Here is a 12287-nt window from a genome sequence, read left to right as displayed (position 1 = left end):
AATCCTAACTGGGACCTGTTGTAATTTGTAGCTGCAGGAGTCGCGTTACCTTTCTTCCTAATTAGTTTTTGTTTATTGGTCTATAATTAGGCATGAACCAGTCCAACTATTTTTAATAATAATAATAATATTCTGAAGTATTTGTGTAGGGTTATAAAGTAACTAACTAACAACACCTATTCTGACATAAAAATTCAAGATACCTAAAATAAAATTTTATGACCTCTCATTGGATTTTTTTTTAATTTAGTAGATAATCAACTTTATTTGTACAGAGCATATTTATATATATAAACTCGAACCCAATTTCCTCACCGCATATGGAAACATTAGTGTAGTTTCCATAAGTGATTTTTTAAAGCGTTTGAATAAGTCATCTCAAGTGATGGATTTGCTATCTACCTCAGCGAAATAGCAAATTCTTATTAAAAATGCAATGAGAAATTTTCCAAAACCAAAAGCTGTTACATCGGTATCATGTGTTTTTATCCTTACAGTATACCACGTTACATTTTGCCTTTGACATGTTAACATAAAAATATTTGATTACCTTCTGGAAATTAAATTAACGTAACTAATACATTTACATAATTTGAAATTACATTTAAGGTATGTATTTTGTGGAACATTTAAAACCAATTTCAGCACGTGAAAGTGAATAAATAAATAAACACGGCCAAAAGACAAGCGATGAAAATCTCTGTTGACTTGTTGATCGTCTTTTGTCATCAAAGCGTATGTCTGCATGTATGTATATATGTTAACGAACTGACGTGATAGAAACTTGGAAGCATAAACAACTGAACGAAAGGGAAATCCAGGCGGCAGATGTGACAGATGAGAATAAATCTGCGCAGATTTGGTGTTTCTTTGCGATCTACCTTCCCAAAAAAAAATGATCAACTATTAACTAGATGGTGTTTTTTGATCACTAGTTATAACAAAAATATGGGTCATGCAAAAAAAGTACCATAAAATTTACGTACTGAGACATTTTTCGAACTCTAAACATATGAAAGTTAAAATGGACTTAATCCCCATATTCAGTCTTGAAAAACACACATCAATGCATTGAAAATATGCAACCAAAGTACATACTTGATTTTGTAGAATAAAAAATTCCAAAGTAGTTGGAATGAAGTTAATGAAGACATTGGGTTAACTTCTTTTCTCCAATTAAAACATCATTCCTTCTATTTCTTTGGTGGTGTTCATACTCGACAGATCGAGTAATGTTTACATTTTTGTAAAATATTTTACAATAATTCAAACAAGTTGACATTTAGTGTTTTTACTTCTCGACCGTAAGCGGAGTAAGTATTGTTTGTAATCGAATCCGTCGACCACAGGGATGTTATATAGTAAAATTGTAAGTCCATGGTCGACCAACTCTCTACTTTTACGTTTTCTCGACCTTTCGTGACCCCTACAGTACGAAGAAATAGGTCTCCCGTTAGCGTCTGTCTCTCTGTCCGTCTGCCTGTGCGTGAATTTATTTTACTGATTTACTCAGGAACTGCAAAACCGAATGGTTTGAAATCTTGGAGATATTTTAAAGTTATCATAAGCATGGTAAATTTTTTATCAAAATGTATTTACTCATTACCCCTAAAAAATTGGTGACGTCACTTCACAATATTGCTGAATAAATCCTATCTTAAATGTGCAGAATATATGAGTCTATACTTGCGATTTATCACTGCATTAATATTTTTTAGATTTGCGTATACAAAGTGTCTCAAAAAAATATATGACTGAGTCAATTTATTTTATTAATTAAATCAAGAATTGCAAGTTATTTATGAAACCCAAAAAATTTATGACGTCATTTCAAAATTTTGCCGAATAAATACTATTTACAAAAATTTAGATCGGTTTAACATTAAAATGTAAAAGTGTAACAATTGATGGGTAATCTTGTTCGCTGTGAGCTAAAGTAGGACCTTAACCTCATGAATAATAGCCTAAATATAATATTTACAATGTCATTTCAGACCATTTAACATGGCGCGAAACAATAAATACGGTTTGACATTAAAAAAATTATTCTTCCACTTCATCACCATTTTCTACTTTTTATTCTACAGTTTCGTTCGTATTTTCGTTATTGTCGGGCACATTGTCGTCTTTTGATTCTTCTTCTTTGTTACCTTTGGTTTCCTTAAAGTTTTGTGGTGTTTCTTCAGACTGGATCTCACGATTTCGCAATTTAATTTCAGCATTTGAGGTTACAATTGGCACAGAATGGATGGATTCTAATTTCAGATTTTTTTCCATTTCATCAATTTTGTTTGCCATATCAAATTGGTCATAGTCCCCACAGTAATCATCATCATTGAATATTTGTGGAGAGAAAGAATGTCTAGGGTTGGGATCACTAATTGTTCCGCCCGAAGAAGTGGAATAGTTTTCCAGCTCCGCTATATCAATTACTTCTTACTGAACATTTTTTGAAGCTAAAATCAGAAGGACCCTTTGCTGTCTTGTTTCTTCACCTCTTTATTTCCCGAAATACTACTCATGTATGCTTTGACTACCATTATTCCTCAGTTTATAATTGTCGAAGTGTAAATTCTCTGTAAAACTATTTGGCCGCTTCTTTCGCACTGTGGCGCCACACCTATTTTCTTACTATCTAAAATGTGCAAAATATGTATGATGAGTGTATACTTGTAATTTATCATTGCATTTCATCTTTTTTACAGTAATTGTAAACATGGTAAATTGTTAATCAAAATATATCTGTTTAAAACTTTGCCGAATAAAGTCTACCCCAGAATGTGCAAAATATGATGAGTTTTTACTTGTGATTTATCATTTCATATTTTTTAGATTTACCTAAACAGGTGGCTTAAAAAAATTGATGAATGAAGTTTATTTTGCTGATTAAATCAGGAACGGCTCACTCCATTTTCCCAGAAAATTTTGGGAATACAATACTCTTATTTTTAGTAATACACTGCACCAACCCAAGTTGATATAAATGTTGATGACGTCATCACAAAATTGTGTAAAGAAAAAACTCAAAAAGCGATTGAGCGTAACATTTCCGTTGGATTTCCGTCTTAATCTCCAAGTTTGGTATATTTAGTTCTACAGCATTCCTATAGATCTCACTTACATTCAACAAACCATCATCCCACAGTAGCTGGAAGAAGAAATTCACTTGTGACTTATTCAACTTACTCTATGGATAAGAAATCGTCCTTTTCAATTCCAATATATTATCAGTTTTTGGATCAGCTACTACTATTGAAATACTCTCGCCTTTAACTAGTTTGCCAATTGCCTCTTGTATCTCATGAGTTACGAACAATTTTCTTGAAGTATCCAGCCAGCCTGGCTTACCCCAATATTTACCAAATATTCTTTTCTGTGTAGCAATACTATTGATCAAATAAGTAGTGCGTGAAATACCAGCCACTTTAAATCCTTGCCTCACCCTTACTTAATAATTGGTATCCATTATACCACTTTTTGATACCATCAAAATCCTTCGCTACTTAAAATGCATCATTCTCTAACAGACCATGTACTTCTTGTCTTGTGAATCCATATGTTTCAGAAAAATATTGTTTCTGCAGAAGCAGGTCATAAAAAGTACATCTGATAAGCGAACACAGGAACTAACTAATGAATGTTCCAAAAATTCGTTACCCTTCAAACCTGCTGACAACATACCGCTAAGATGATACTCGTATATGATGCATCTCAAGATTTTATCTGCCTATTGACGATAATAGCTTTCAAAATGGACCGTCAGCCTTCTTTATAAGTATAACAATTTTCTTATTAAAGTGCGTGTACAAGATTTTAGACAAGAATTTCAAAGCATTTGTTACAATCGCTTCGGACAGTTCTTTCAACCTATTTTTGTTCTACCTCCCACACTTTTAAGGCTCACAAAAATCACAAGATATTGACCGCAATGTTTTTTGACAAAATCACCATGGTATTGCCTTAGCTTTAAATTCATAAACATGTTGTAATTGTAAGAACTTTCTGGATTTGACATTGATTTTGCATCTTCATCCACTATCATCTGCAAAAACATCTGGAGCATATTCATAAATGATGATTTTCCAAAACACCTCGGGGTTGTTATCTGAACTCCAAATGTTGGGCATTCAAAAAAACGTAATGTGTTTTGTTTTGACAACTTTAAATTGTTCTGAACTTAACTGGCTAAATACCGTGATTTGATCATTCAAGAAACATCGTTAGAAGGTCACATTAGAGATGTAATCAACAGATTTGTTCGAACTGGCAGTGGTGACAAAGAGAAATCTCCTGGAAGACCTTCAGTATCTGAGGAAGTTGTTGTTAATTTGAAACGACTTCAGCAGAATTCACAAACATCTTCGACAAGATTTCCTCAGCAGTCAGGAGTTCCTGTTGCAACATGAAATTGAACAATGGGTCCAAAGTAAGTACTGATGAAAGAATGTCACAGACTATTTCTGAAATGAAAAAGAGAGTGAACATGTGCCTTGAACAAAATGGTGAAGATTTTCAACATTTACTGTGATGTTTAAGCGCAATACATTTGTTTCTTTTTATTGTAATGAATTGGTTTTCTTTTTTTTAATAAGATATGAAGCGTTTAGGCAACCAGTTATACAGATGCATGTGGTATTTGTCACGAGTCCTTTGGCATTTAGTAAATTTTATAGGAAGTGAGAGGTGGCACGTTTCCATGACCTACTTCGACTCTATAATCATTTATAGAACCCCTGCATAAGCCTCTACATTCACTTGTACAATAATTTGAAACCTATCATTTTTATTTTTCAGCGGTGTATATTTAATCAGTTTGGATTCTGAGGAGCCAGTGAAAATGTGCTTATTCTGCATAGTTAGAAATGCAACATCAGTTCCACAGATATCGTCAGATATGCCAGATATACGAAGACGCTGTAGCGGTGTTTGCAAATTGCGTACACCTAACATGTGAATCCTTAATTTCTTCATAATTTGTTAGTTTTTTCAATTTATCTGGATTATGACACTTTAAGAGGAGACAATTCTTGTTTGTTCGAACGTCGGTGATTTCCACGTTAAAGTTAACCGGATTAATTTTCGGAATGATATCTGATTTGGTCTTAGAGGCAGTTTGTATAACATTCTTAGATTTAACAATTACAGTAGTTAATTCATTTAGCTTTTTCTCATAAGTTACGGCAGAATCACGGATTTCATTTATTCACAAGTGTGCCAATTTCTTCCCGTAATAGAGAATTTTGAAGTTGCAAATCATTTTAGTATTCAACGAAGCAAAATGATCTTTTTTACTTCCCGAGCGTAAGCAAAGGAAGTATTGTAATCGAGTCCGTCGGCCGACTCTCTACTTTTATTTATCTTCCACAGCATGTTTGGTACCACCACCATCTACAGAAACTGAGCAAAATTCACATCTCCACTACCAGTGTATTCAAATAAATTAAGCACATGTTTATCAGATTTTCTTCCGAAAATCGTCGCCTCAGAACTCTAATCGTATCAGTAATACTTCTGCAACATTCTCCAAACACATAGATTATCTCTTTACCCAAAAAATTGAAGTTTCAGGCATTTTAAAACAAGCACGAAGTTGAAACTTCAAAAGTAACAAAAGTGCGAGAAAATTAGTTGTTCCGTCAGGTTTAACCAACAATTTTATGAAAAAAACATGCAAATGTTTTCATGGCAAAGTTTGTTTTCAACGCGTTAATTAAAATTCTTTCTTTCTGCCACTTCAAGAGCAGATTTCTCAAAGGGGAATAAACTTTTTACAAGTTTTCTTCCGCGGAATACTTTATTTCAACATAGTACTTGATTTTCTTCAAAATTTTCAACTACTTCATGTGAAATAATCGATTTAAAATTAAAGATTACAACAATGAATAAATTTTTGACATATGTAAAACAGAATCTGCATCCATCAATAAAGGTAAATACAAAATTTGAAAAAATCGACCAAAAAATAAATGAGACATAAAAACACAATGGTCTAAGATATTTTTATACTTTTCGGGTGCATCAAAATTAGTGCTTTTTTAAGGATTTTAGGTCTTCTGCGCTTGCTTATCTGTGGAAAAACAGCTAAATTTTAAGATTCTGCCCTGTTCTGCCTGCAGAAGTAACATACACTACTGCTTTTGTTTAGGTTAATACCATTTTCAAGTGTTCATGGAAAATGCATCTCTTTATCGTTTACTACTTCCAAAATTTTTTATCAGGAGATAAATCAAATTTCATCTGCATCACTTATTCCTAAAAAATTGCAATGGTGCTTCAGATATGAATACTTAATTAATTTTTATAGCTGGTCAGGCAAAAGTTCTAAGTTACACTTGCCTGATATTAACCTTTGTGATAGTAAATGTAAAAACATAAAAAACTTTCAAGACCTATCTTCGTCAACTATTTTTTAAGATCAAACTTTATTTCTACTAAGTTTTGTCTTTTTACAGCTTTCTGTACTCCTATAATTATTTATTTTTCAACTTAAAGCGTTCCTAAATGGATGTTTTAGTAAATGACTGAGAATTGACAACATTTCTGGGAGACATGTACTACATGGTAATTTTAGTTACCTAGACGCTTTCCTTAACCGAGACGATATATTACTGCCCCCGAGCAAACAGTGAACCTAGATGACCTTTGCTCCTCTACACGTGTCTGGGATGTTTCCAGTGTGCACGTGCGCATCCCCGTCTTATCTGAAAAGATGAATGGGCTCTCGTAGCCAAAACGGCGCTATTGGGATATTACAAGTATTTTATCATATAAGCTAATGCATGCCTCATATAAGCCCAGAGAAACGGGTTGTAAAGGATACTGAAGTCATTAGAAGTAATCCAGAATTTTATCAGCTACACTTGTAGTGATTACTGAGTCTTCTAACTAGAGTGTTTAATAAAACAAATATTGTCTTGTTTCTTTCCATTCCTCTGAGACGTGAAATATACATATTATACATACTTAATTGGTGTAATGACGTCCTACCCAAAGTTACTTCAATGCACGCAAACGATTTCCCCTTTGTTATTTTAGAGCAAACTTTCTATCCTCGAAAGAACAAATATTCATCCCATTACGTTGAACTTATATTGAGTTATAAGTACAAGACGTCGTTCATATAGAAAACTAACGTTCTTATTGATTAGAAAACATCTGCCTTGAAACCGAATAGGGATTTAACGCAGGCTGTTTATGCGACTTTCACGTGATCACAAATTCGATTAATCTATTCAGTCAACAATTATTTGTTCCTTGCATCGTTGCAAATAACACATCGCACGATACTTTAATCAGAACCATATATGATAATCTATTTAAATCCATCACTGTTCCATTCTTCCATTAATTACTAGATGATGTAATGCTGATAATTAAGTTAAAGAATATTTAATTTTCGGTGACCAACAGCATAACAAATTATACATTACAGGTACAGCGTGAATTTAACATTTTGCTTCTTAAGCGTATGTTAGGGAAGTATTTTAATAGGGTCCATTTGACGAATTTCTAATTTCATAATTTCTCGAAATTTCATAGCTCCTACAATATGAAAAAGTAGGTCTTTCGTTTCCGTATGCCTACCGTCGGGTGACGTCCGTGTTTGGTGGCAATTTTATTAGAAAGTAATCTTCAAAGCTGTTGTACATTATTGTGTGCATGGGAAAACGCTAACCAAAATTTGTTTGTCCATCCTCACCAAAAATAATAACGTCATCTAAAAATTGTGCTAAATGAATCGTGTTTACAATTTTCATGTTAGTGTAGTCGTACTTATGGCTTATTATTAATTATTATTATTGTTAATCCACACTTGTTTTAATTTTCACATGTAGGTCTTTCGTAAATAAAATATAATGAAACCAATAGAAATCCGCAAATAATTCAGAAATAATTCCAAAATATAACCTACAGCCTTGCTCTGATTAAAAACTTTCATTCTTATCTTCTATAAATGGTAAACATTAATATTTTTATCTCCACCAAAAAGTTATGTTATTTTAAAATACTTGAATAAATTTCATCGGAAAATAAGTCCAGAGGTGCACCGGGTACTAGTTGTGCTGTAGATGCAACAACTTTGCAGGTTTTTTGTAGTTTTACATACAAAATAAAACAAAATCATTTTCGACTGTAACTTATATTTAAACGTCAACGATGACAATGGTTATATACAGAATGAACGAACACGAAACTTGCAGCCTCTGCTGTAAGAGTTGTTAATGATGATAGAATTCGGAATCATGTTCATCAATCTGGTTGTTAGCGCTATTCGCGACAGCCAGTTGTGCGGAAGCAGCAGCGTTAGTTTGAGCCAACTGGGCGGCAGAAGCAGCTCTCTGGGCAGAAAGCTGGGTATCCTGCAATCCTGCCAAAGCCTCATGCAACCTTTCTTGAAGTCCGGCGAGTCTCTGCCTGGCGTCTTCGATCATTTGGTGTTGAGCAGCAGCAGCCTGGGTAGCAGCGGCAGCAGCACGTTCTGACTGAGAAACAGATTGCTGAATAGCAGCCAGAGCAGCGGTAGCGGCAGCCACTTGTCCTTGGCTTTGCTGGACGACGTTCTGGGCAGCATTGGCGGCTTCGAGAGCTTGTTGGTACTAAAAAAGACCACGAGTCTTCTGGTATTTCAAATATAGTATGAAGTTACCTGCGATTGTTCAGCAGCAAGCTGATGCTCGGCGTCCTCGACGTGCCTTTCTAAATCCTGGACAATGACTTGTTTAGCTACAAGGGCTACTTGGGCGGCAGAAGCAGCTTCTTGTGCAGCACGAGCATATCCACTTTGGGCTCCTACAGCGGCCTGAATACCGGCACTTTGTTGGCTCTGAACGGCTGTTCTGGCTTGGAGCGCTGAAGTATGGGCCAAGCTGGTGAGTTGGGCACTAGAGGAGTACTTCTTGCTTCCGTGGCCTCCAAAACCGCCTAAACCGACAGCAATGTGACCAGTTGATTGTGCCTCGAGGTCGTCCTTGGCCACGCTCAATTTTTGTTGCTTGGCGCAAGCAGACACTTTAAAATAAATTATATTAGCAAATCCTGAAACAAGAAAACGAAATTCAACTTACCCAAGATGATGGCGAAAACAACAAAAAATCTAGACATGGTTGGCTGTGGAAAAAAAGAATGATTAATTTGTCGTTTCGGTTTTTTGAAAATTTCTTACGACTTGTTGAGGACCTGCTTGTAGGAAAGCGAAGAAGCTACTGAAGACTATGTCTGCGAGGTGTCTATTTATACCATAAATTACCCTCATTTATATGAATGTGTAATACCCACTGGCGAATAATTTGTATAAATCTGAATTTTAATAGAGTTTCTGTGCATCGCAATGCAGTGGAACGTATTATTCCGGTTGCTTCTTCGAATTAGATTGAGGATTCTTGTAAAAATTAATTGCTTCGGACAAATATTTATATAATTGTATAACTTAATAACATATATTCCTCCCAATAATTAACGTATCTTAATTATAACTTTTTTTATAAACCTTATAGTCGGTTAACGCCTCCACATATATTACATGGTTTAAAATGTATTCGTTTTTTTGTCCATGGACTGTGCTGTCATTTTGAGTATCGTAAAACTCCAATTTATACGATTTTAGACTATTTTGCCTTCTACCTTTCTGACATTCTAGTAAAAAATATTCACGGTCTATAACAACGATGCATAAAAAAAAAAAGATAAATTGAGAAAGGGCTTAATCGTATTTTTTACTCTTTTACTTCTCTAACAATAGCTGTTAGTTCCAAAGCAATAGCTGTAGGAAATATTGTAACAGAATCACTGCGACTCGGTGCATCTCTTTCCTGCCATTTCCCAATCCGCAAAATAGTTTCACGTTTCCGTTTGTCTGTTGCCTATGTGTTGAAATCTTCAACTAAGTACTTTAAGATGAACCCCAAACAGGAAAAGTTATGGTCTTAACAGGATTAATTTAAGAGGGAAGAATTGAGTTGTCATCATCCAGAAACGTCAATTTTTATATTACGTCCGAATTATCTCCCGGAGTAGTGCGAGTTGTCTACCTGCTACGAGATATAGTTCTGGGAAATAGAAGTGGCAGACTTAACTTTTAAGGCCGGAATAATATTACTTCAAAAGTATGAACTCCTGTCACATATACTTGTCCAAAAGGTATAAGGTTATATGGCCATCATAAAAGTCGTTGACCGCAAATAAATACCCCCTTTGTGTGGTTCGCACTAAGCTTACCGGTTGTCAATAAATCGTCTTCTAAACATTTCTTGCTCACATTTAACAGGGCCGACTTTCAAAGCGAGTGGTTATTTCGGAACCCTCAGCGTCTGCATGTAGTAAAGAAATAGTGGAGTGGTGGATTTTCATATTTAGTGAAAGCCACCACTGAACGAAACCACAACAGCCGGTCGAGCTGCAGTGGACATGTTATTTACGACCCTAAAATCTTTTCTATTGTAAACAACTTAACTTCGACACAAGGGGATGATTTTATGATGGCCATATAACCTTATAGCTATGTACCTTTAGAGGCAGCATTAAAAATATCGTTTCGGGGAAAACATGAATTCAATTCCAACGATGACTCGATTACAAATTATGTTGCTCGCCCGATATATTACAAAACTAATTACCGGTCTTCTTATGACCAACCTCCTAATATCTATATAGATAAATGCCCATTAGGACATCTTCAGTATAAGATCAGTAATAAGACAACGCAGTTCAGGATGAGTTCAATTGTTTTAAGTGAGAACGAAAAAAATGGTTATTTGTGGAATGTTTTAATGTAATTACTTACGTAAGGTATTTACATATTTTCTGCATTATTATAGATTTTTATTAAATATAATTTTCATCCTTTGCTTAACAAAAAAAGTAATACTTATGATAATACTAACGCTAAGCTCTTAGGCTCTTTGCGGCTACCTGAGAATCCTGACCCTTTAATTAGTGTTTAAGTTCTTGAATCCCAACTCGATTCTGCCATTAAATAAAATCTGATCCCACTAGTAAAATTGTACACCATTGTCCGTTAATGGGGGCTGTAAAGTTTTACTGGGTACCAGTCAACTGAGTTTATTGTACATATATCTAAAAGGATTAATAAGGAAAGAGAACAGGTAAATTTGTGTTGTATTGTATTGAAAAGCAAACCTGAATCCTGTTTGGCAGGGATGATTAATTAGACACACTTTGGTTAGCGTTTGCCCATTTACACGATATTCATAACATGCATATAAAATTTCACAATGAGAAATTAACCTCTGCAAGATTTTATTTGTCCGTTATACGTCAAAATATTTCTTCAAAAAGTTAGAAAGATCTATATTTCTCCGTGAAATAGAGATAGATAAGGTAGTTTCATTTTCTTAATGTACACCTTCGAACAAAAAAAAAAAATCAGTGAACATACTCGTACATAGTACATTGTTAGTTCAGTATTAAGAAACAGATCATTTTCTGTACACCGTACAAAGACGTACAAAGGGAGCTGTTCACACATATGCAAATATAAAAAATATTTCGGATTATTGTTTTAATGACTATGCAAAGATAAAAAAATTGCCCTAAAATTAAACGTGTTACTGCCCATTCACAATGGACATAAGGCATAACAAGTACATAAAGCTTACATAAATACATAAAGTTGAAACGATGGAAAACGTATACCCCTGTTCACAGTGGACGAACGTAATTCTTATGCTTATGAACGTTTTATGTAATCCTTGTGTGCGTACACAAAGTTGAAACAAGTTCAACTTTGTGCACGAATTATGTCAAAATTATGTTAAAATCTAGGGACTTTTGAATGCTGCTATTGAATTCCCTTTGACAGTTGGCACTTGGCACTTCACACCTTTGATTATATTATACAAAATTATAATCAAAGCTTCACACTGCGAGCCTGTTCTGTACTGCGAGTTGTCAAGTTCGAATATCGTATGAAATTGTAGGTTAGATATTTTGATTGACTCAGTTTGAGGTTAGCCGTTTCTATGTTTAGCCGGGAGTTATTCCGTTCTGCGTTTGCGCAGTTTAATAATTCTTACAGAGTTCACTCTGTCCACTGTGAACGTAGATAAGCATAAGCCAGACACAAACCAAAAACGTAAATTATGTTATGCGCTCGTTCTTATGTCTTATGTCCATTGTGAATGGGCAGTTAGAAAAAAATTTCTACTTTTTCAATTGCAACACCTCAGTAAATTACTCTTAACCACGGATAACATGTATTTCAATTCTAACTGTATCCTTGTTAAGAAAAAGTAAAATATTTTCGGAAAAACAGTAAGAAGAAATACCTA

The 12287-nt window shown here is 34.5% G+C and overlaps 2 protein-coding genes across 2 annotated transcripts; both read right to left on the bottom strand.

The window, feature by feature from the left end:
• Positions 1–2076: 2076 nt before the first annotated feature.
• Positions 2077–2540, bottom strand: LOC135131663 (SH3 domain-binding glutamic acid-rich protein homolog). Its single transcript, XM_064059509.1, has 2 exons — positions 2480–2540; positions 2077–2420 (listed from the first exon to the last, which is right to left on the bottom strand). Exons 1-2 carry the CDS (start codon positions 2538–2540, stop codon positions 2077–2079), a joined length of 405 nt encoding a protein of 134 aa, XP_063915579.1.
• A 5584-nt stretch (positions 2541–8124) lies between these two features.
• On the bottom strand, positions 8125–9254 carry LOC135132463 (prophage side tail fiber protein homolog StfR-like). The gene is made up of 4 exons (XM_064060571.1): positions 9164–9254; positions 9066–9108; positions 8648–9009; positions 8125–8597 (listed from the first exon to the last, which is right to left on the bottom strand). The coding sequence occupies exons 1-4, from the start codon at positions 9251–9253 to the stop codon at positions 8220–8222; spliced, it is 873 nt and encodes a 290-aa protein (XP_063916641.1). The 5' UTR covers position 9254; the 3' UTR covers positions 8125–8219.
• Between the last annotated feature and the right edge of the window lie 3033 nt (positions 9255–12287).

Source organism: Zophobas morio, unplaced genomic scaffold (genome assembly GCF_036711695.1).
Source record: "Zophobas morio isolate AGI-343-1 ecotype UQ-CSIRO unplaced genomic scaffold, CSIRO_AGI_Zmor_V1 ptg000021l, whole genome shotgun sequence".
Classification (NCBI taxonomy): domain Eukaryota; kingdom Metazoa; phylum Arthropoda; class Insecta; order Coleoptera; family Tenebrionidae; genus Zophobas; species Zophobas morio.
The sequence above is the reverse complement of the archived record's forward strand: the minus strand, read 5'-3'. Positions and strand labels throughout refer to the sequence as shown.